Here is a 23,514-nt window from a genome sequence, read left to right on the forward strand (position 1 = left end):
CCGAGAGCAGCCGCAGTGTTGGTGATAATTCTCTGTGGGTTCATCACTTCATGTGGCTCCTTACTTATTAGAGAAATTGACAATGAGAGTATAAATCACCACAGCTTTATTCATCAGGCGTTTCTTCTAGGGGCACTAATATTACACCTCCATAAAGTTGGGGGCCTCACGAGAGACAGATTTTTACAAATGGTCAGTTTTATTTGGAGAAAAATGAGACAAAACCTGTGAAAGCAGCTGCAGTCCCATAAAACTTATCTCAGTTTCTCAGGTCGGACCTGAGGACAGGAGCTGTCAAAAACCACCACCAGAGGATCCCAAAGCTGAGAATATTACATTTAATTAACTTCTTCAGTGATGCACTTTTTGATTCTGAAGCAGTAGATTACTGAGCTGGCGTAGCATCTTATCCTGAGAAATGATTCAGTTATCGGAGCCTTATCTCAGTGAGAGAACAGCACAAACAGAAAAGTAGGACACAGTCTGTGATGGACATCCGGAGACACAAAAGATATTAAAAAAACAACTTGATGAGAAATAAAATGGATAAACAGGAAAGAATTAGTGTCGGGGTCAAATAAGAGCAAACACAACAAGAAAGTAGCACGAGTTCATTACTGGGTCTTTTTTGAGCTGGTGCTGGAAGAAACCAGTGATTCCAGTTGTCTCCAGCCAAGACAGGAACAAAGCCAAGAGTCCCATCAGGTCCTCAGTGTGGCTGAGAGCAGCAGGGATCAGAGGATGCAGGTCAGACTGTTGAAGGCTTCCTGATGTCTTTGTTTCTGTCCTGGAGACACAGATACAGATGCTAGACTTGTGAGAAAAGGTCTGTGTGGAATCTTTAAGGCGTTCCTGTGCGGTTTAGAGCTGCAGCCATTAGTCACCTGAAAGAAAATTAACTGGCAACTGATAATCAACGATGATTTGATGGTTCCAGCTTCTCTAATGTGAGGATCTGCTGCTTGTCCTGGTCCATCATAATAAACTGAATATCTCTGGGACAAAACACAACACCAAGTCTCTCTGACTGTTGTGGTTCAGAATTTACCTGCAGATTCTCCGACTGAAACTTAATATTTCCCACAGTCCCAGAGGCATGTGATCATCCATTCAGAGGCCACCTGGGGGATCTGCACAGGTTATTCTGTGAACTCTAATCACACACACACACATATCATAAACCCCTGTAGAGAATCAGCTGATGTGGGCCCCTGTGTGTGTGTTTCCTTAACAGAAAGCGCCTTAATGCCCGAGCAGCCTCTTAAGGCAATTATTCTTGGAAAGAGTGTCTGTTTGCAGAACTCAGATCATGCTCTTGGAGTAATCCCCTCATTTCCCTCTCAACAACATGTGGCACACAGCTTGTTGCCTTTGCCTCGCTGACAAGGAAACCAAAACAACACCGAGGGACACCGAGAGGGAAGATTATTAAAGTTCCCTCAACGTCCTCTCATCAGACACAGCAGCCGTCTGTCTGGTCTCTCTGAATATGCAGATATGATGGATGTCAGTAAAGACGAGTGCCACAGGACGTGCCAGTTATGTACAAAACACACACACATCAACATTTTTCCTGTGTGTGCACCATCTGTAGTTCAGGCATTAATTATTTGTCATGAAAACAGTGTGAACATGCAGGTGTTGAAGTCACTGACAGAGAACAGTGGAATGAAATGTTTCATGTTGTAAAATAAATTCAACATGATAAACACTGGCTGCTTTTAACGAGGAACAGTACAGAAGCTGCTGATCATTCTGCTCCTGGCCCTTTTAATAGTAACACCGATGTGCTCCGCTGCGTCGCCTGATGATGACGTATGCAGCAGCGCCTGCCGGTCCAGTTGTTGACAGTTCGAACTACAGCGTTTTCTCCGCAGAACAAACCGAGGGACGGACTCTGTGAGGCTCCGGGTGAGACAGAAACTAACGGCTTGTAGCTTCAGTGTGTGTCTGCAAACAGCAGGTTCACTCCGGGTCCGGGTCCAGCGGGGAGCGGGGTCCTCTCAGTCAGGTTCACCGCGGTTAGCTCACTCCCCTGTACCCCCTGTTTAACCGCTGTTTCACACTCTTTAAAAAAAGTGTAGAAGTCTGTGTAGCCACACATTTTAAATGAAGCCATGGGTCAGTGGAAGCTATTAAATAAACACAGTGTAATAATAATATAGAATATAAAGGGGGTGTGGCCTGTGTGAACCATGAAACCACATATTAGATTATTATAACTGCTAATTCTCCATGTAAATGTAGTTTAACAATAGAAGAAGGAGTAGTAATCATTTTTAATTTGGAGTCAGTGTCACATTATTATATATATATGTATATGTATATATATATATATTAAGAAAAAACAAATCATTTATGAAATATATTAATAATTAGACCATAAATAAAGTATATTAGCACTTTATTTATGGTCTAATGTATAAAATAGAAAGGGTTAAGCTCCCTGTAGCTGCACATGTAATAATAGACTGTAAACACTGGGTCACATAACATATAAACTATTAATAAATAAGGCACATTTGTTTGTTAAACCAGTGACAGAGCTTCATCATCACTGTACGTATCATGTGTGACATTTTATTTTATATAATATAATATATAATTTACAGGGTGTTAGTCCCTGAGGTTCCCTCCTGTTGTTCAGCTCGGGGGCTGAAGGTGAAACTTGCGACAAACACAGAGTGAATCTCTGTCGGTTTAGCAAACATCATGCTCCGTACTGTTTGTGTGTTATTGGAAGAGAGGGATATTTTCCCCTTTTCTCCTGTCATTTGAGGTTTAGCTGAACACTCCTGTGTGGAAAGAAAGTCACACCAAACCCCATTAAACATCTGGAAATCGAGTTGCAGGAAAAGAGGGATTGGATTCAGTCAAATACAGTTTTTCCATAATCATCCGAAAATTCTTCTCTGAGGACAGAAAATCTGAGATCATGGGTTCAAATCAACACAAAGCTGACTCAGATTTTCAAAGCTGAAACAATTAGTCAGTTAATCTGTTTGTGGATGGACAGAAATCCTTGACAACAGACAAACTGTTTAAGTCATTTACCAACAAAATGTCTCTGGTTGCAGCTTCACATTGTGAGGATTTGTCTCTGTTTTATTTAAGGTTGGAACAAACAATTCTTTTCAATTAACTGAGTACATTTCCTGTAGCACTGACTTCCAGATTTCATGACAATCCACTGGAATCAGCCAATTTAAAACCCACATTTTGAAAAATGTATAATATAAATCTCCCACAGGTTCCTCAAAATCCAAAATACAGAGGACGTGACCTCTGTGTCCTCAGTAGCAGCTGCTGTTCGTCCCCGTCTGTGATGCAGAGACACTGGAGACATATTCTGCTGCAAGATCAGTGACTTTAAACACAAGAGACAACTTTTCCCCTCATACTGTGCATATATTCAGTGGTGAAGCAGGTGTGAAAAGGATGTTGTTAAAGATGAAGCTGCTGTTGAGCTCTGCAGAAACATGTGTCGGGCTGTGTGAGGAAGCATGCTGCTGCGGCCGGTCATTAGCGTCCAGCTAACTGAGGTGTGAGTTTCTCTGCTGGGCTCTGCTCAGCCTGTACTTACACCTAATGAGAGGCTGTGTATTAGTGCATTACAGTGCTTACAGCGCTGTGATGACATGGTTGCATGAAGCTGGACTAATCATTTACAACAGTCCCGCTCACTTTGGTCATTACACGACCAAATGGCACTAAGGGAAACCAATGTTTAACAATTACATAACTCTCGTTCTTGCATGAGGTCTGTGCATATTTCAGTGAAGTTAATGAAAGCCTAACCTCAGCTTTTTGGGAGCGTGTGGTGGCTGAGACTTTATTAGGTTTTTCTTCCCAGGTTCATATAATAAACATTAAACAGATCGAGTTCATCAGGGAAGAAAAACGAAAACAAAACAAACAACAACTTAATCTGCTGATTAAGACCGAGAGATAAACAGAGAGAAAAGACACGACCCTCTAAACTCTTTGCGTGCAGAGTATTTCTCCTTGTTGGTTCGTCTCATGGAGGCATCAGCACAGTTACAGCTCAGACGAGGTCAGTTACATGAATACAATAAGCAATTTATGATAAAGATATGAGGAACTTCCAATCTGCAAACTCTTAAACCCTCTCAGATCACTACCAGACCAGACAAAACCAGTAATTTTACTGAGCAGAACACACGAGTTATTGTGAGTTATTCTGTGGTACTTTTACCTTTGCAAAGTATCTGAATACTTCTCCATCACTGAAATTCACACAGTAACATGAACAAACTTGATGGAGCAGTGGTATTCCAGCAGCTCCTGTGTTCTGCTCAGTAAAATCCCTGTTTTTGTCAATGGAGTCTGGTAGTGATATATAGAGATGTTCCTGTTAAACTAAAAGGATCTTCCTCTTTAATAAAAAGCTCTGTCTCTGCAGGAATCCCATCTATTATGTTGTCAGACACTATATAACAATCTGAGCCTGTCACTGACAAAAACAAACACTTAAGTGGACATACTTTGACATGGACAGTTGTCCATTGGTTAACATTGCAGCAGCTGTTTGCGGTGCCTTTGTTGCTCAAAGCTGCACTGAAGATTCACTTAATTTCCCTCTTAGAGAAAAGCTTTGTCCATGCTGGTTTAAAAGCTGAGTTCTCTCTCTGGTGAATAAATGTTTGTTTAAACAGCAAAGTGAGAAATGATGTTTCATATCATGTTTTTTGAAAAATGTAATAACTCCTCTCCATCTATGAGTCCTATAGCAGCTCACCACAGACAGACCCTGTGTGTCTTCTCTTGTGGAGGCTTTTAGGTTTGCCTTGGCCAAGCCTTATGGGGTCTCTGATGCTTTACAGATCCATTTTCCCTGCAGACCTTCAATACGTCCTCTATTCTCTCTATGAAACAATAGCTGAGCCCCCTGCAAAGCACAGATAAATGTCACAGCGTGTCAGAGGAGCTGCTGTAAAACCAGATCCACGTTCAGGAGGTGTAGTTATTTAGCTGAACGGTGGGAGCCTCAGCGAGGGGATGGAGGTGAAGTGTTGGCTGGCACGTGAACAGCAGGCTGCGACAGATGCCAGGAAAATGATGTAAGAACAGCTGCAGGAGTTATGACAGGTCCACACCAGGTTTTACACACCTCCACCAATCAGGACTGTCAGCTCACACTGCCCCTCACAGGCCTGTGAGCAGCCTGTCCATTAGAGTTACACTGCTCTGGCTTTAATCTGAGACAACATGCTCGTTACAGACAGACAGTAGGTGACAAACGAACTCAGAATGACTTTGACTTTGATCAAAAACTGATTGGAAATGGTCAAATCACACTTGGTGCAGTTTTGTGATGCAAACCAGCTTCTTATCCACGAGTCCAGCCTTATTAAAGGTTCTCAGATGTTAGATTATCAGCTGCCTTACTTTTCTCTCTTTGTTAACAGTTTTAATAACAAGTTACTGTAGTAAGGAGGTTCTCATCTGCAGATGCTCAGATCTTAATCTTGACTCTCATGAACTGGAAAGGCCTGTAGGTTAAAGACAGTACAGCAGGTTAAACAAGAGCCTGCCTGAGTTTTATGAAAGCTTTGCAGTGTTTTGTGAGGAATATTCCGAATATTGCAATTTATAACAAAACAGTGAAAGGAAAGAAATCTTCTTATTGAAGTGGCATCATGACTGAAGAGACGTCTAACGTTGTGCTTTCGTTTGTGTCTCTGTCCTTTCTTATCTGCAGTGATGCACACGTCGGTGCGTGAAATCCACGTCTCCTCTCAGCCTGACTCCGCCTACTTCCTGCGGGTGGACTGGAGGGGGCGGGGCTTAGGTTCAGGCTTCCACTTGCTGCTGACTGACGGACAGGATGCGTGGAGAGGAGAGGGTAAAAACCTCACCCAGTCTGACCTCGCAGCATGTCGTCTCACATTTTACATGTCTGACCTGACAGATTTATGCTCAGCTGATACCTGGACAACCTCACCTGTTTGACCACACACACCTTTCTCTCTTCACCTGTGCTCGTTTTAGAGAGGCGCGTCGTTGACCTTTTCAGCTCCGTTCAGTGGTAGATTTATTAGTGTCACCTACAGCAGCCTGAATTCTCTCAGGTCAGGATTCAACAAGGTGTCGGATGCAGATCCTGCAGGTTTTTCAGACACATGTTCCTGCTGCAAACATCCATTTTCTAGATGAAATAATGTTCTAAAACAGCAGCAGACAGGAAGACTCTTCCCTTTACTCACTATGCACCTTCGAAACAAAAAGAAAAAAGAGTTCCTGGGGCGTTAGCACTCACATAACTGCCTCCGAATGCATGTTTCTCATTTAGGAACTGTTTCTCCTTTGGCTCTGTGCGCTGCAGTGTGCAAAACGTCCAAACAGCTCCTCAGGATCCAGCTGTTTCTGAGCTGGATCCACCAAGTGTTGAGTTTTAGTCACATATGTGTTGAAGTGGCTATAAAGAGAAGTAATGCACTTCGTAAAGGTAAAATGGCATCTAAAAACGTCTTCATTTTACACACATTTTATCGAGCCATAGCAGGTTTGTATTTCTCTTACCTGTTATTTACCTTATTTTGATACATAATAATTAGCATTTTATACATGTGCCTGTTGGTAGAGGCTGATTGCTTGGCCTGTGTAAATGTGTAGGCTCTGATGATGACTGACGCTTTCTCGTGAACTCCTCGTCCAAAAAACTTCACAGTTAACGCTGCTCTTCCTCTGGTCCTCAGCAACACAACAACACAACTTTTAATTTAGATTATTCTGCACAGCCTGACTCTCTGCTCCTGCTGCTGCTTTCCTCTGATTCTTTAATGTCTTCTAGTGTTTACTCGCAGCCTGTATCTGTTTTATTCTGATGCATTTCTCTTTGTAGTGTTGAATACTCAGCAGGATAATTCAGAGTCGTCCTCCTTGTGTTTCCTGTGATCTTCCTGTTGTTCTCTGTGCAGTGAGCGAGGCGGTGGTGTGTGCCGAGGCCGAGGAGCTGGAGATGCAGACGGAGAGGTACGTCCAGAACCTGCAGCAGGCGCTGACTGGGACAGAGAGCTCCGTCAGCTACAGCTTCACCCTCACACCGTCTCCACCAAACCACAGCTCCACTGTCACGCTGGCGTATGAGAAGGTGCAGAAGGACATCTCAGTGAGTGTCACACAAACACCTCTGTGAAACCTCGGTGGGTGTATGAACACATCTCATCATGGATCATGTTTTAGACGTTTGTTTCTTTAAACGTTTCTCTCTCAGCTGACGAATCAGAGGTTCATGTAAAAAGTGCTCACCTGTTTTTACTCTGCAGCTTAATCAGTTTATCAGAGCTGATCTCTGACATGAAGCCACGTTCAGAGCTGCTGATGTTTCACAGGACGTCAGTGCTGTGTTTACTGTAGATAACCGTGCACTGTCACCTCTGTTTCCCTGAGCCACTCTGGGTGTTTAAAAGAGCTCGGAGCTTGTTTTGATTTCCTGACTGAACCCAGGAAGTGATGAATAGAGTGTGAGATGTGAGTCTGCTCTCACCTTCAGCTGGTCGTGTTTTTATAGAAACTCGAGCTGAGGCTTCACGTCTTACCTCACCACAGTCAGTTAACTGATGTGATCAAACAATAACCACAAAGACTCGTGTGTGAGGAGAGATTCATTCTGTAATCTGATCATTCTAGTTTTCCTGTCTGGTTTAAATCTGTGCTTTGTCTTTAAATGGCTCGTTCAATAGATGTGATTTCATGTGGTTCAGTGGGTCACAAATCAATTTAACCTTCACAGCTGTTCACAGATCAGCACTTTTGGCTTTAATTGATTTACCATGAAATAAATATGCCAGTTAAAAATGTGTGATTGGTCTAGACGTTGTCTCTCCAGCTCCAGTTGTACTTTCATGGTTTAGTGTGTGTGTGTGAGTGTTCAGTGTATGGTGTTGGAGAGTACGACAGCATAACTGCATAAACATAATATAACGACATGACATAACAGAAATCAGCAATAAAGTGAAGAAGAAGAAGCATGTGTGGCATTAAAAGGACAGTATCTGTGATTCTGCTGCACTGATTTTGATTTCTGTGTTTTAAAGAGTGCAGTGGTAAATCTGCAGAGGACTATTTTAAGGTCCATGTGTTGGTAACAGTTGCATATTTATAGTAAAGTAAACTGAGTAGTTTTCTGTTTTACACTGTTCAGACAGACCAAAGAGAAAATTGCTGAATTAATAAAAATGGTAAATAAATCTTTGCTGTTGATCTGGGAAGATGAATGTTGTTAGGAGACACGATGAAACAAATAACTGCTAACAAAGACCAAACTGGAACTCATCTGGTTCTGCTGTGAGTCTGTTGTGTGACAACAGGGACCGGAGGGAGTTGAACAACCTGATGGTGTTTGGCAATTTACTGAATAATCTCTGTTCAGGGGTCAGTTTTGTGAACACACTCATTCATGATTTAGACACAAAACCTTTGTTGCCATGGTAGTTATGACAGAATGGAAATCTGAGCGCGTCCGTTGCAGTAAAAGGGAAATGAATCGAAGCTTCTGTTTAACAAACGTGAGGTAGAAACAGTGGGTTTACAGAAGTGTGCTGCGATGTGTCATCTCTTGCTCAACATAAAAAAAGCAGTAATTCATCTGCCATAAAGTTATGAGTCATAATGAAAGGCTTCGGTCTAATGCCTGCTCGTTCCCCTCTAATCGCAGCTCCTGTCCAACGCTGCAAAACACCAGAGCAGACTCACACACATGTACAGGTGTTACCTGAGGTGGTTAACATACCAAGCATGTGTGTGTGTCTGTGGTCATGCAGTTTGTCAGCACGGTCTCTCGCTGGTGACTGAGACATTTGGCATTAATATTGTTTTGTGTTTCACAAATGTTATCGATTACTGGATCCACTGACTCTAATAGATTTAAAGGTTAAGGCTTCTTCCCAGTATTGTGAAGGAGAATCAGAATCAGATGCTCAGAGTGAAAGAATAAACCAGCCACAATTCATTTTTCAACAAATCCTTATGTTGTGATAAACAAGATAAAAACCACTGGCAGGAGTTTTTCCTCAGGTTCCTCACTGATGGTGGAATATATTTCCATTTTATGATAATTCACACTTAAATCTGTCACAGTTATTCTGCATAATCTTTAGAGTCATTTCCATTCATCTGTGTAAGAACAGAAATATCATATTATGTCTCCACCGTCTGAGGTGTGAGTGGCGCTCAGTGACCAGTGTGTGGACGCTGTGAAGCAGGTTAAAACATGTAATCGGTTTCAGAAACCGCTGCTTGACTGTTACGCACATTTATCAGAAACTATTACTGAAACTAAACCGATGAATCAAAATGAAACTTATTAGGAAATTAAAAGGAAAAGTATAAATGTTGTTGGTAACTAATCCAAATAGAAACTACACTTCCTGTCTTTTCGGGTCAGGGGAGAACAACATGTACAGAATGTGCGGTTGTGTGTAAATTAATTTGGTATTGTAGCTGAACAGTAATTTGTTCTCTCTCCTGGGGTTTGGTTTGATATTCTGAGAGGTTCCGCAGCAGATACATACCGCTGTGGCCGGAAGAGCGGCTCGTCCACTAATCACAGGGTTGGTGGTTCGATCCGAACTCTGATCCGTCAGAGCATGGACCAGGACCTCGGGGGGTGTCCTGTGGTGTCACTGGATCCTTTGGGTCCTGTGGGTTGCAGGGTGGGGGTCTCCATGGATCAGGCTTGTTCCGGATCATCCCACAGATGCTGGATCAGGAGGGAGGGGGGGTGGCGAAGGATGAAAGAAGGACCTGAGTTTCCCAGCAGAACATTGGATTATAATGAGATGACGTCATTCACTTCAACTTCCTGTCATTGGTCCAAAAGTCTGAATCATCCAAAAAAAGTGTTTTCACGCTGCGAACCAACCGAGCCGTGGTTCAGTTTGATCCAGACCGAGATCACCTGTTTTGGTCAGACTAAATTTTGGTCCTTTGGTCCGGACTGTGTTCTGAGGCAACCCTGAAAAGTTTGGACCAAACAAACCAAACAGGACAGGTGTGGAAGCTCCCTGTCCTCCTGTGCTCTGAAGTTTCATCTCCTAAGGACCCGAGTTCAAACTTGGCGTTCTCTGCTTTGAGAAAGGTGCAGGAGTATTAATGACTTTAACATTCACCGGCTCTATATGAACACTGCAGTAAATTTAGAATAGGTGGAGCTGCGCTCGGGGGTTTCTCCCTAAATAAAAGTATCCAGCAGTTAATTAGTGTGAATCAGTGAGTCAGAATCAGCTTTTCAAACAGTAGCGTCTCTATGACAACATGAGAAACCTTTGCCCACATCAACAGTGTCTGAGCCAACGGTGTGCAGCCAACAGGCCGGTGTCTCAGACCAGTCAACAACATCGAGCTCCCACCAGCAACCACGGCTCTAATAGGAGCCGTCAGGTGACAGCTGAAGTTTTTATTTCAGGTAAAACTGTAAAGAGCTTCATACTGACCGAGTGTATACGATGAGGCAACAACTGGAAGTGTTTGCCACAAGAGCTTAGAAGAGGTATTTCCATTTCGAGCAGTATTTTAGCTGGCTGTGCAGCCTCAGCTTATTTATTTAACATTTCTAAGAGGTGGTGAAGTAAGAGCTGGCAAATATTAGACACTTGTAAATAACCTGAACGAAACAGAGGGTGGGAAGACGAGAGTGAGTGAGCGGGAGAGAGGATGAAAAGGAAAGAGACGACGATGACAAGACGTTACCAGTTAATGACTTAAATAGAATGAGATTGTTGAATAATTAGGGACAAATTTAGGAGAGGTCTGTCAGCACACTTTATTGTTTCCCTCTCTTATCCACACACAGCTGAGGTCAGTTATTTAGGGAGCTGATGGTCACAGAGGTCGGTGGTGATAGTCGCTGTTTCTGCCTCTTATCTGTGTGTAAACATGTTTGAGGGAGAACTCTGTTTCCCAGGGGACAGAGGTCCAGAAAACTGACTCAACTCAGGAGATGCATGTATTTAACCTGCACTAATCAATGTTGTTTAGATTAACAATGGATCAAATCACTCTGCAGTTCCTCTCAGCTCTGAATCTGTTCAACATAGTTTTGATTTTACGACCCACAGTTCACACACACACACACACACACACACCACACACACACACACACATACATTTAATTCATCCACAGAAATGAAAATCAGACACTGAGAATAAAAATGCTGTTCCTCAGACGTGTATCTCGCTTCGTTTTCTTTTCGTTTCCGTCTCCAGTTCAGGTTGGGTTCTGTTTCACTGAAGTCCGTCCCAGAACCGACGGAGGCCGTGAGAGAGTTACTGGTTCACAGTCTGCAGAGGGGAAACACACTGGAGCACCAGAACCAGGACCTGGAGGAGGAGAACCAGAGACTGAGACGAGAACAGCAACGCATCACTGCAGAGTAAAAACACACAAAATCACACAACAACCAGCTGTTCCCACAACCAAAACCAAAACCAGAGCCAGAACCAGAGCCAGAGCCAGAACCAGAATCCAGGCAGGGTTAGGCATGATATCCACTTCGGAAAATTTCAGGAATTTCCCAGAAGTTTGGGAAATTGTACAAATACAGCACTTTTTAGAAAGTGTTTGCGACATTAAATGGTGGTTTGCAGCTGTATAAACACTTTCCCTTTTTATAAATCCAGAAATGGAATCTAACTACGTAGATTTACTCAAGTACTTGTCCTTTACTCGAGTTTCACTTCATCCCAGTTATGATTTTAACATATAACACTACATTTCACAGCTAAGTGTTTTATTTTGAACTTTTTTTGTTATATTCCTTTTGCAGATCAGGGGTTTTTCATACAAAATAAATCATGATTTATTGATGGAGATTATTCTACCTAGTCTTATATAAGGTAGTTCTACATCTACTAAATACATTAAAAAGCTACTTGTGAACTCTTACAAAACATTTTGAATGCAGGACTATAACTCAAACTCCTGCGATACACTCGATTAAAATGATTAAAAATCAGGAAATACGTGATCACAGAGTAAGTCAGACGTTTTGATTCGTGGCCCAGTCACATGAAGTCATTGAAATGTACACTTTGTGGGCATCCTGTACAGAACATTAAAACACAGAAAGGTTAAAATCACAAGTTTTAGTTTCCCTAAAATCCATCACAGACCTCTGAGTTATTACCCCGCTCATGTGACGCTGATCGGGGAGGGTCCGTCCACCGGTGACCAGACGTCAGTTTGAGCTATGACCTGATGTTACAGCGGCGTTAATATGAGTCAGAGGGGCCCCTGTGATTCACAGACCTTTAACATACAGTTCACTTCAGTTCATTATGTGGTTCATGTGGTTTTTTAAGGAATAAAATCAGTTTTAAGGGTTTTTAAACCTCTTAAAACTTTAATTAGAAATACCTTAATATTTGTTGGGGACTATTTTCAGCAGCGGAATGATCCGTACTCGGCTGTAGTGTGTGTTTGGGGCAGCAGAAAGGTTGTGTGTGTGTGTGTGTGTGTGTGTGTGTGGACAGTCAGAATAAACTACAGACTCAGAGCCGCTCACCTTCGTTTGATTCATGGCTTTGTAATCAGCCTCTCGACTCCTCTATCCATCACTGATTAGCAGTGCTGGTGTTATGTTGCCAGAGGGAAATACTCATGTTTACATGTGTGTTTCATAAGAGCTTTATGGATAAAAACAGGTGAAGAAAGTTTGACCTCCAGATTTTAAGACGTGTGTTTGTGTGTGTTGAAGACTGAAGCGATACACTGGTGGGAAGGAAACCCTGGAGGCAGAGCTCTACTCTCGGTTTGTCCTCGTCCTGAATGAGAAGAAAGCCAAGATCCGCAGTCTGCAGGAAACTGTCACACAGCTGCAGGAAACGAGGTAAACCGCTCATATTAGCTGGATGTTACAGTCTGCCGTAGCTCCACAGTGTTTAATCTAATCAGCCTGTGCAGCTTTTATGTTAGAGATTGAGTTTTGTTTTAAATGATCCAGACTCTTCGTGTTAAGACACTGAAGCTTTTTTTTTTTTTAGAATAACAAAACAGTTGCTCAATAAATTTCTCACGATGCTTTTTTCAACTCGTTTCCTTAATCACCACAGTCCTCTGATTCATCTCCTCTGTGATAAAAGCCACATATCAGTGGTTCATTCAGTTTTATGGAGGTCTGGTTTGGATATTTGTAGACCAGAGAAAAATCATGTAACCTTTCTGGTCTGTGTCGCAGGAGCTCTAAGGGACGGAAACAGAAGGATTCAGCCAAATCAGACCGAACAGCAGGAGGTCAGGAGGAGGAGGCCGAGGATGAATATGGAGGGAGCACTGACGAGGAGCCAGAGGAAGTGCAGACGACTCCAGCTCCCACGGTACAATCCAGGGGTAAGATCTCTGTCAGCGAGCCTCCTTCAGTCACAGCTTTGCATCGTCTGACACAGATACAGGTTTTTCTCCCCACCCCTGATCCCTCTGAATTTGTCCCAGTGAAGCTGGACCGACCCTGCACAGACTCAGACACATTTCTGCCTCTGACTAATTTTAGAGTCAGACTGAGTTTTGTCCCAGATTAGTTGTCGTTTGATGTTAAGTTTGAGGCCTGATCTGGCTCAGAGACGACCTGTTGGCTTCCTGTCAGGGAGAAATGTCCAATGGTCTGATTTCCCACATGACTGCTGACGAATGAACTGTAGTGAGCTCGTTTTAATATTACTGGAGTAAAACTTAAATAATCCTGACTCAGACTGTGCAGTGATATAAAACCTGGATGTCACTGCAGATCAGCTTTTCACAAAGATTAATTGTGCAGAAACACTGCCAGAGCTGCCTTTAAAAGGATGTTTCCACAGTGTTTTGATTTTTCCAGCACTTGATTGATAACCCTAAAGTATAACTTTTAGAATCTGATCCCTGAACAGCAGCTTATTCCACTGATTAATCCCTCCTCTCTGGTTAAAGTGAAATTTTTCCAGGAGCCCAGGTTCTAGGCAAAAGGTCTGACAGTCGTGACCTTGTCTTGTCCAGATATTTCTATGAATCAACATATTGAGTTTTCAGACAGGAGCTTTAATGGAGCATCTACAGAAAGTACTTCATTCTGTAAGAAAGTCAACATTAAATCACACAGGGCAGAAAATTACAGTTGCAGGTGTTCTGACTGTGACGGCTGATGGGAAACACCTGCAGGGACGTCGCTGATTGAGGCGTGTGCTTCAGAGTCACTCAGAGCAAAGCAGCAACACAACTCACGCCAAAACAGCTAAAAATGAAGGCTGTGAAGTTGTCGAAAACAAGCAAAAAACATGCTTTATTACGTATTTTCACCATAAAAGTTTCACATTTTGTAAAGTATGACAGTGAGTATGTATTTCTGGGAGCTGTTGTCATGGGAGCTGAGCGTGTTTGCACCATCGCTTTGTTTTTCATGCCCAGAAACTGAGCCTGACATCACTGAGGAGTTATGTAATGCAGCAGAGTAGTGGGCCTGTGAGCTGACATCTCCAAACACCTTTAAACACAAGCAGCTTCTAACGCTGACGTTACACTTCATCAACCTTTACACTCCTGCTCCCACATGGCCTGCTCATGATTAATGTGCCATCAGCAGGAGGCTGGATGTTTGGACTGTACGTGTGTGTTAAAGTAAGATGGATTTGAGCAGAACATAAGTTACCCATCATGGAACTGAGAGGGGGTTTTCGGGGCAGATTTTTTGCCCTCCTCTCAGATGCACACGTCCCTCATTTTTCCACTGTCTCACTCATGTTAAATCGTGCAGAGCCAGGTCGGGTTGATACGTCAGGGTTTGTTAGGCGACGTAGGTGTCCCCGCTCCCTGGGCTTTCCCCTGCAGCTGATGAGGGAAAACTCTCAGGAGTCATGTTGTTTCTGTTTCTATGACAATAACGCAGACGGCACAGATAGAGGGAGGGAGGGAGGGGAGGGAGGGAGGAGAGGGAGGGAGGCAGAAGTAAATTAGTGGTTTTGGTAAGTGTTTGTTTTGTGTGGTGAGAGAGGTGTCACTGAAATGTCAGCTCAGTAAAAAACAATGATAGATTCATTTTTCTGTAGCTCTTTTCGTTCTCAGAGGGCCATGTCACTCTGAGTCTTCAGGACCTTTAAACCAAAATAAACTTTATACAGAATGTGTTCAGTTATTTCTCCATCATCGACACCTGTCTGCTTTGCTTTGCTTGTACTCGCCTTGGGTCGTTGAGTTTAACAGACAGCTTCAGAGACCAGCGTCAGTGTGTTCATAGCGAACAGGGAAGACGATGTGGAAACCAGTCACTGAACTGCACAGAGGGAAATATTTCAGCAGCGATTAACGCAAGAAAAGAGAGAACACGTAATGTTAAGGAGACATTTTCCACCATCATCTTCCTCCTGCTGCTGCCTGCTGCTGCTGCTGCTGCTGCAGGCTCCATGTTCCTCTGCTCTTTGATCCCTGGGACGTGTTGATTTGCAGGAGAGAAGTCGTCTGCTCTGTTGTTCCGTTCTCTCGTCCTGGTGTCCTCACGTTAACGACACAGGAGAGAGAGGAGTGATGAAAGCAGAGTTAGCAGCAGATGTTCACGGTGTGACGGCTGCCGTCTCTCAAACTGTAGAAGAATGACGAAATAAAAAAAATCATTCCATTCCATTCACATCCTCCTCTTATGGTCTCATTTTCTGAATTGGGAAGTTCTTCCAGATTCAACATGGAGCCACAAAGAAATAAAGCATTTACAGAACTAACTGTAGGGTAAAATACCATTACTGACACCATGTTGCACATTAAATGATGTGCAACACATGAATTTGCAGCATTAATCAAAAGTTTCTTATTATCGACTAAGCATTTACTTTTGTTCGTGTTTCTCAGTCCATCCAATAGTTGCTGTGATATTTCAGTCTGGACCAGTTAACAGTCCAACACTGTCATCCACACAGAATAAAGCAGGTTATGAATAGATACAATTAACAAAGGACTCATTTAGAATTCCTAATAGTCTTGATTCTGCCAGAGAAATCAGATTCCTCAGTTTGAATTCCTTTTGCTGATTATTGTTGATGGCTGAAGCACAGAAAAGTCTTTCTCTCCCGTCTGTGTCTGTGCAGGAGTAGAAATAAGCGCTGTGATCTGAGATAATTATTGCAAGATGAATTCTGTGGAGATAATAGTGTAAAATCTATTTATACCATCTGTCTCTGTTTGAGTGTTTGGACAGAAACCCTGACTGGCTCTGTCTCTCCTCAGAGTCCTCTACTGCCGAGTCCATTGGACGACAGCCTGAAGGACATCACGGACGTCGCCCCCAGTCGCAAACGCCGCTTTCGTCACCTCGGGGCCCCGGACCCGGCCCCGCAGACCTCCCAGAAAAAGAGGTACGAGTCTGTCTTCACCAGCCAGAACATATGTAACGTCGTTAACGTCTGAGTGTCTGTGCTGCTGTGGTTTGTTTTGACAATGTGTGAAAAGTAGTTCCTCCTACAGAACAGCCTCCTGCTTTATGATGTCAGTTAATGTCTTTCTGGAGCAGTTTACAGGCCTCGTCGCTCATAAACTCTTCATACAGTGATCCCTAAATTTGTTCATGTAGCCAGGGTGTGACATCTCCAACCTAAAATAGCACACACAAACAATTCACTTTATTGTTGTGGGTTAAAACACACCTCCCTCTTTTACTGTGGAGCAAAAATCAGAAGACGTAGAGATGATCGTATCCACCGGGAGCTGCTTCATGTTTATCATTTCATCTCTTTTGTCTCATCTCTCCTTTGCCTTCACCTCCTCCTCCCCTCCTCTCCCTCTCCTCCTCCCCCCTCAGTATCCTCTTGAATGGGAAAATCAAACATCATAAAGTTCCTCCTGTCAGGGATCTTCTTTACGTCGGGTAATTGCGCCCAATCTCCAGCGGCTCTCTACGATTTTAACCTTTGGACCCAAGCATTCACGTGGTTGGAGGTTGCCCCCCAAATTGCCATTGAGCCGTACGTGAAGTATACACAAGGCTAAAGTGGCAGCAGAGCTAATCTCATTCGTATGGTAGCGGTCGGTTGTAAGCCTCTGATTGACCACAACACAATCAGTGACGTGAATATGTGAAGCAATGTGGAGAGCTTTGCAGCACAGTGTGTGTTTCACAGAGGATTCATGTACGTGAACATCCACAGAGTGTGTAGATACAAAGGAACATTACTGTAGCTTTACTGTTGATCATTAAAGCTGCTAATCACCAATATTTTCATCATAAATTAATCCCTCAGTGAAAATGAGCCACATGCACGGTTTTACTGTGTTTTTACTTTAGAGATGGCAGCACCGGTCTGTTGATCCACCACTTTGGTTCAGACTGAAATATCTGAGATTCATGTTCCCCAGAGGATGAATCCTAATGACCAGATACCTGCAGAATTCCCATTAGCCTCAGCTGTACTTTGTGTTTACTGCTGATTAGCAAATGTTAGCATGCTAACACACCAAAGTAAGGAACAGAAGGAATAAAACAAGGAGTTAAACCGTTTTTAAAAATGTTGAAAGATATAAAAAAGAGGAACCATAAGTGATGCAGCAGGTGATGACATGAGCTCAGAGCCCTGATGGTCAACACTCAGTCAGAGAGACACTTTTCATCACTAAGACTAAACACGTCACCTCACACTCAGCTCCATGTATGACATGTTTCTCCACAGAAGACTGAACAGGAGTCAGATAATGCTGTCGTTACGTCACTGAGCTCAGAGGAGGACAGATGAACAGAAGGTGTGTGACCATCAGTCTCCAGCTTCCCCTCCTGTCCCCTCCTGTTACCTGCACAGAGAAAAGCCCAGCTGCACACCTTCAGGGCGTTATCACAGTTACAACATTCCTCTGAGAGGGAATATCAAATTCAGCTCTCACGGTTTATTGGTGATAAAAGACCAGCGTTGTCCTGCAGGTTTAGGATTCCTGCTGCCGGGCTTCAGCCGCTTCATGATTCTGTCCCTTCTATCGGACTCTATCTCTTTAACGGCACAAACACATGCTGCCGTGGCTGTAGGCAGGCCAGCTGCTGATGGTAGAGAGTTAGCCTCGGGAGGAAAGACCTCTTCCACTCTGGACTTTATGTGAACAGCAGCTCCTCTAATGAGAGCGTGGAAAACATCAGGAGGCTGCATCAGTTCACATCGTGGTATGAGAGGAATATTAAAGTGCTGGTTCTCACTTCCCTCTCCACACAGTTTTATTTTATTTTTGCTCTTTGAGGCACAGATTGTGCAATACACTGTTGGGCGAACCTAAGCTCGTGTGTGTTACCTTGTGTGTCGCTTTTACTGGCTGCTTGTTAGAATATTGTTCATTTTGTCGTTCCAAGAATATGCCCTCAAACCGCTGCTCTGCATATGACCAGATGTAAGTGAGAAAATGTGTTTTTCTCTCATAGTTTGGTTAACCAGACCTTTCATTTCTTGGATTTTGGTGAATGCCATTATTCTCTGGTCTGAACACTGCAGCAGGGGGATTTCTGAGGGAGGTCTAGGATGTGAACTGAGAAGCCAAAGCCAATCGCTGGTCTCAAAGAAACAACTTTCTTCTTTTCTCCTCTCTGTTGTGTCTATAGTAGCTGTATCTACTCTCCGAGTCAGACCATCACACAGCTCTGAGGCCCTGCTGCTGCACATCCAAAGCCTCACAATACTACTCCTCTTGTGCCCCGTATCTCCCGTTTGCCAGTTTCTTTTTGGATGTGGCCATTTAGAAATTAATCCAAAGACATGTCTCAATCTGACATTGTTTCTGTAGCCGTCCAACAGAGGGGGAATATACTGTGTCCAAGCTCCAGTGAGTGCCAGCGACTGTGCCCCATGCAGATGGCTGTAAGTGGTGCCATCCATCCCCAGCTGCTGTCAGTAGTTGGTAGTGGTGCCCATTACCGGCTTATTACCAACTCTGACTGCTACAACAAGAAGCAGCAGTGAGTCAATGAGCAGCTGTGGTTGGATGTTTGATCGCTGCAGAAGCTGCCCCCCCCCCACCGAGCTGGCAAACAGTGGCTGCAAAAGAGAGGCCTTTGTCTGAGGTGGCTAACGTGGGGGGTTAGAGCTGTTGGCAGTCCTACACCCAGCTATTGTTTCTGCCATTTCCATCACTACTCAACCCGTTCACCTTCCTCTGTTACCTCCATGTTTTTCTGCATGTAGGTCGTCCACAGAGAGGACGGAGAGGAGGAGGAGCAGGGAACGAGGCGGTGAGAGAGCCTGCAGAGAAATAAATGAACAGAACAGACTGACAGGGATGACTAATTACAGGGATTGCTCAATATTTTGCGAAATACACTCACTTGCTTTTTTTTCTTTTATAAGAGTGAGATAAGCTTGATTATCAGGGTGTTAAATACAGAGCTGGACTCTGTAGCATGGAGGAAACCGTTCATAAATGCTCCTCCTATCTGTTCATGTTGAAGGCCCATAATTACATTTTTAGGCGTTTGCACGTGTAGCCGCCGTCGGTACATCGTAGACCCTTAACAAAGACGTAGAAATCCAGCTTTGAACTCCACACGCTATCATTTAAACACCTCTGTTTTTGTGTGGATTAAATAAGCAAGATACAACATGTTAATGAGTGAGCTTTACAGATGTTGATAGGTGTGTTGTTAATCTGTGGACAGAGCCGAGTTAGCTGTTTCCCTCTGCTTCCTGTCTTTATGTTAAGCTAAGATAACCATTTCCTGTCTCCAGCTCTGTACTGAACACAGACATGAGACCAATATCTTCTCATCTCACTCGTTGACAGAAAACTAAAAAGTGTATTTCCCAAAATAAACGTTAAGCTGTTCATTTAAAAAAACAATCTGTTTTATGGAGCTCTCGGTTCAACGCTTCCTTCGAAAATGAGTCAAGTTTTAAGTTTAGAATTAAACATCTGGTTGTTGTGACCTTTAAATTCTCCTTTTTGTTCCTGTTCACTTTAGATCTAAGTGTTTGTGTACTGAAAGGATTGTTTTTCCCATGAAAAGAGAAGAAACTTACAGCAAAACCCTCTCTCTCCTTCTCACAGGGACTGGTTCTGTAAACTATCAAACATCGCTCCTAGCCATCACAGATAATCACTACAAGACATGGGACTGGTACAGTTTTAACTGTGTGTTTGCATTTTGCTTCATACTGGGATCAGCACAGTATGTTGTATATGAGGCTCTCTGTAATCGTTCTTGATCGATACTGCACCGACTCCAAAGAAGATCAGTCGTTTGGTTCAAAAACCCCAGACTTTTCCTTTTTACTAATCTTATTCAGCTGTGTTGTTCTGTGCTGGAGGACAAATGTCTGCTCACCTGGGCAGCTAAAGCCAACACTGCCTTCATGGAGAAACCATGAGCAGAGTAAACGTTGTAATGTGGTGCACTGAACCTTTAGGTGATAGAGCTTTGGGTTTCATTTTTGTTCATTTATATGAAACTGATCCCTCGGTCCAGCTCGGTCCAAACTCAACCTCAGTTTAGTATCTTAAGCCGCAGACCAGCACAGAGGTGGTGTACATGTTGCAGCTCTGGTATGTCACCAGACCGGCTCCGTGTGGGGGCTCCTGCGCCCGATTCCCCGAGCTTAACCTCACCTCTCAGGGTTGAAACCGCTCTCGTCACGTCCCCCTCTGCCATGTGTGGAAGTCTCTGGTGGTCCTTCGTGGCAGCGTAGACCAGCTTCCCCTCTCCACTGAACACGTCTCTTGTTTCCTGTTAACTGGTTCCAGCAGCGCGGTGCTGTTTGTCATACAGTTGGTAATGATTTAAACAAGCTCAGGGCCTCTCTTCTCCTTTCTCACACCGGCCTTTTCTTCTCGTTCTCCGTTCAGGTCATTATCAGTACAGTCAGGCTGGATCGCAGGGAGAAAGTCTACCATCCTGTGTTCTCCTTTCAGAAGCAGAATCGGCCACGTCTGACTCCATAACGTGTTGTAGCTCTTCAAAAAGCAACTTGTGACTTAAAGCTCACGATGCTGCTCTGGATTTGTGGGTGGTCCTCCGGTCACTTCAGATTCAGGTCAGTTAGTCACTCACACATGCAGGAGGGTGAAAGGTGACAGGAGCTCAGTGTTAGATGGTTTACAGCAGGAGAACGGCTTCAGAGAGGCTCTGTTTTGTTAACCTTGTTCAGCCAGCTCATTTTTTCACTCCCTCCATTTCTGCCTCTTCAGGTTTTTATTCCCAGCTACAGTAAAAGCGTAAACACAAGTCTGAGGGAAACCTCTGGCCCTTTAGCTGCTAACTGCCCCACTGTGTTCACCAGCTGCTCTGAGTCTCTCTGGTAGAGGACAGTGGCTTTTTACAGCAGTGTATCTGAAAACAACGCTGGGAGAGCGGTGAGAGTGAAGCTGACGGTAGCTCTAGAATCTTTTGATTGAGTGATTCATGATTATATCTGCGTTAAATTAACTGTACGACGACGCATGCTTTCAGGTCATTAACATTATTTGCATCTTCACAAACAGAAATGGTGTAGGGTGAAGGGTGTTAATCAGTGTTTTGTTACCTTTGGACGGAACCAGGCTAGCTGTTCCCCCATGTTTCCAGTCTCTATGCTAAGCTAAGCTAACCAGCTGCTGGCTGTAGCCTCATATTCACAGTGCAGACATGAGAGTGGGATCAGTCTGAACAGGTAACTCCTCTGAGGAGAAAGTATTGCTGACCAGTTGGACTACATTCGTGTTGTCCCTCTGTTTCTCTCCCTTCATCCCCTCTCTCCCTCTTTTCTCTGCTTCCTTTCATCCCTCCTTCATCCTCTGTATCTCTCTGAAACTCTCTTTTCTTGCTCTTAAACATCACATGATGCTGCATTCAAGTGAAGGCAGAGTATACGAGCAGAGACCAGAGAACAACAAGAAGCTTGACGTGGTAACACACACAGGTAGTCGGGTGTAGTTTTTGATGTAGACCACTTAAGGTGGGGGAGGTGCTGGGCCACAATTACACACACACACACACACACACACACACACACTTATCTACACACAGGTATAAAAGTAAGTTGCCCATGTGTTTCTTGTCTCGCTCCTTATGGGCCACATGATACACTTCCCGTCTCAACAGGAAAACTCTCCTGTAAACCAGCCTCATTAGCCCACTGACCTGTGTGTGTGTGTGTGTGTGTGTGTGTGTGTGTGTGTGTGTTGCAGGAGTGACTCCCCTGCAGGATCCAGTAAGCAGCAGACTCCCCAGCGCTCTGCAGATGCTGTGGCAGCATGTTCAGCAGCAGAGGACCTGTTTGAGGACTTCTGACCCTTCAGATAAACATGATCCCAGCACTGATGTATACTGATAAAAGCTCTGATATTTTTGTAGTGAAGTTATGGATTAAGGCTCAGGGACGTCAGTTAACTTATTTCAAAGGAACTGTGCCGGTAAACAGCAAACAGACTGGTGACAAGTTAATGGAAAACTCAACATGAAGTGTTTTTCCAGGTGTGAAGAACATTATTCTCCTAAAAGATGTGACTTTTGATGATTTTTATTAGTCAGAAAGTTTTGCAAAGATAAAGAGACCTCTTCTCAAGAAGAACGAATCTGAGTTCCTCAGAACAACATCTGTTTACATTCAGGTGACAGCTTCTTGCAGCAGCCGTAGTAATTCTCTCTGACGGTGACGGTGGACTGATGGGTCAACAAAACATCAGCCTTTAACACCAGAGACCGATGTTCCTTTCCCTTTTTTTTTAGAGCGTGACCACGATCATTTCACAACGTTAACCACATGTTTATTAATGTAACTGTAACCAGAAATGTTCCCTGCTCTCAATCTGGTCGTCATTTTAATCCAAACCACGGCCTTTAACCAACCGATCCTTTACCACAGCGCTGCCACATCAAAACACAGATTTGTATGAGTTTTGGAGGCGCAGACGGATGACGGTGTCCTGCTGATAGTGGCGTCAGATCAGTGTCCAGGACGACTGGTTTGTGCCAACCTTACAAACTGTTAGCAGCACTCCTCTTTATTACAGTGTATAAGCATGACGTTTGCCAAGACTGTAAAACGTGTGCGTGCTCTGCATCTCACCAACACGTGTGTGAATCCATCTCTGCTCACAAGCCAAAGAGAAAAGTAAAATGTCAGTCCTTGTTATTTTAACACTTTTATTCTGACACACTGGAGCTTCATCTTTAGGTGAAGAAAAGGAAGCAGCTGAGCTGATAAATAAGGCAACACTGAACAGGAGACTGATGTTTACACATCCATCATGTTCTCCACCAGCAGTCGACCCACACCACAGACTGGTGGTTTCAGTGAAAGCTCTTGTGGGGAGCACTGTCTTAACTCATCACTCCACCCACACAGATTCAGCTGGGTTCAGATCTGCAGTCTGTGAAGGCCACAACATTCAGTTTTCACCAGTTTCTCCTTCGACCTGTCACCTGTCTGTGGTTTTACAGAATCGTAAAAAGAACGTGTTGTTGTGCTTCATGAACTGTGATTTCTATAATTTGTCTTTTTAATATTTGTACCAATAAACCACACTGTCTTTTTCAAACGATCTTTAAAGAGGAACTCCACCAATTTCAGGAGGAATCTCGATCCTCTATCAGCTCT

The 23,514-nt window shown here is 43.7% G+C and overlaps 1 protein-coding gene across 3 annotated transcripts; it reads left to right on the forward strand.

Moving 5' to 3' along the window:
- The first annotated feature begins 1,794 nt into the window (after positions 1-1,794).
- xrcc4 (X-ray repair complementing defective repair in Chinese hamster cells 4) lies at positions 1,795-23,459 on the forward strand. 3 transcript variants are annotated; one of them, XM_018694702.2, is made up of 8 exons: positions 1,795-1,911; positions 5,723-5,866; positions 6,942-7,132; positions 11,230-11,396; positions 12,720-12,851; positions 13,200-13,351; positions 16,205-16,332; positions 22,103-23,459. In XM_018694702.2, the coding sequence occupies exons 1-8, from the start codon at positions 1,818-1,820 to the stop codon at positions 22,106-22,108; spliced, it is 1,014 nt and encodes a 337-aa protein (XP_018550218.1). In that variant the 5' UTR covers positions 1,795-1,817; the 3' UTR covers positions 22,109-23,459. The 3 variants fall into 3 exon arrangements, with proteins under 3 accessions (XP_018550218.1, XP_018550200.1, XP_018550210.1); XM_018694684.2 differs by lacking the exon at positions 22,103-23,459 and adding an exon at positions 17,641-17,796; XM_018694694.2 differs by lacking the exon at positions 22,103-23,459 and adding an exon at positions 16,776-17,187.
- The last annotated feature ends 55 nt before the right edge of the window (positions 23,460-23,514 follow it).

The sequence above is a fragment of the Lates calcarifer genome, linkage group LG9 (genome assembly GCF_001640805.2).
Source record: "Lates calcarifer isolate ASB-BC8 linkage group LG9, TLL_Latcal_v3, whole genome shotgun sequence".
Lineage (NCBI taxonomy): Eukaryota > Metazoa > Chordata > Actinopteri > Centropomidae > Lates > Lates calcarifer.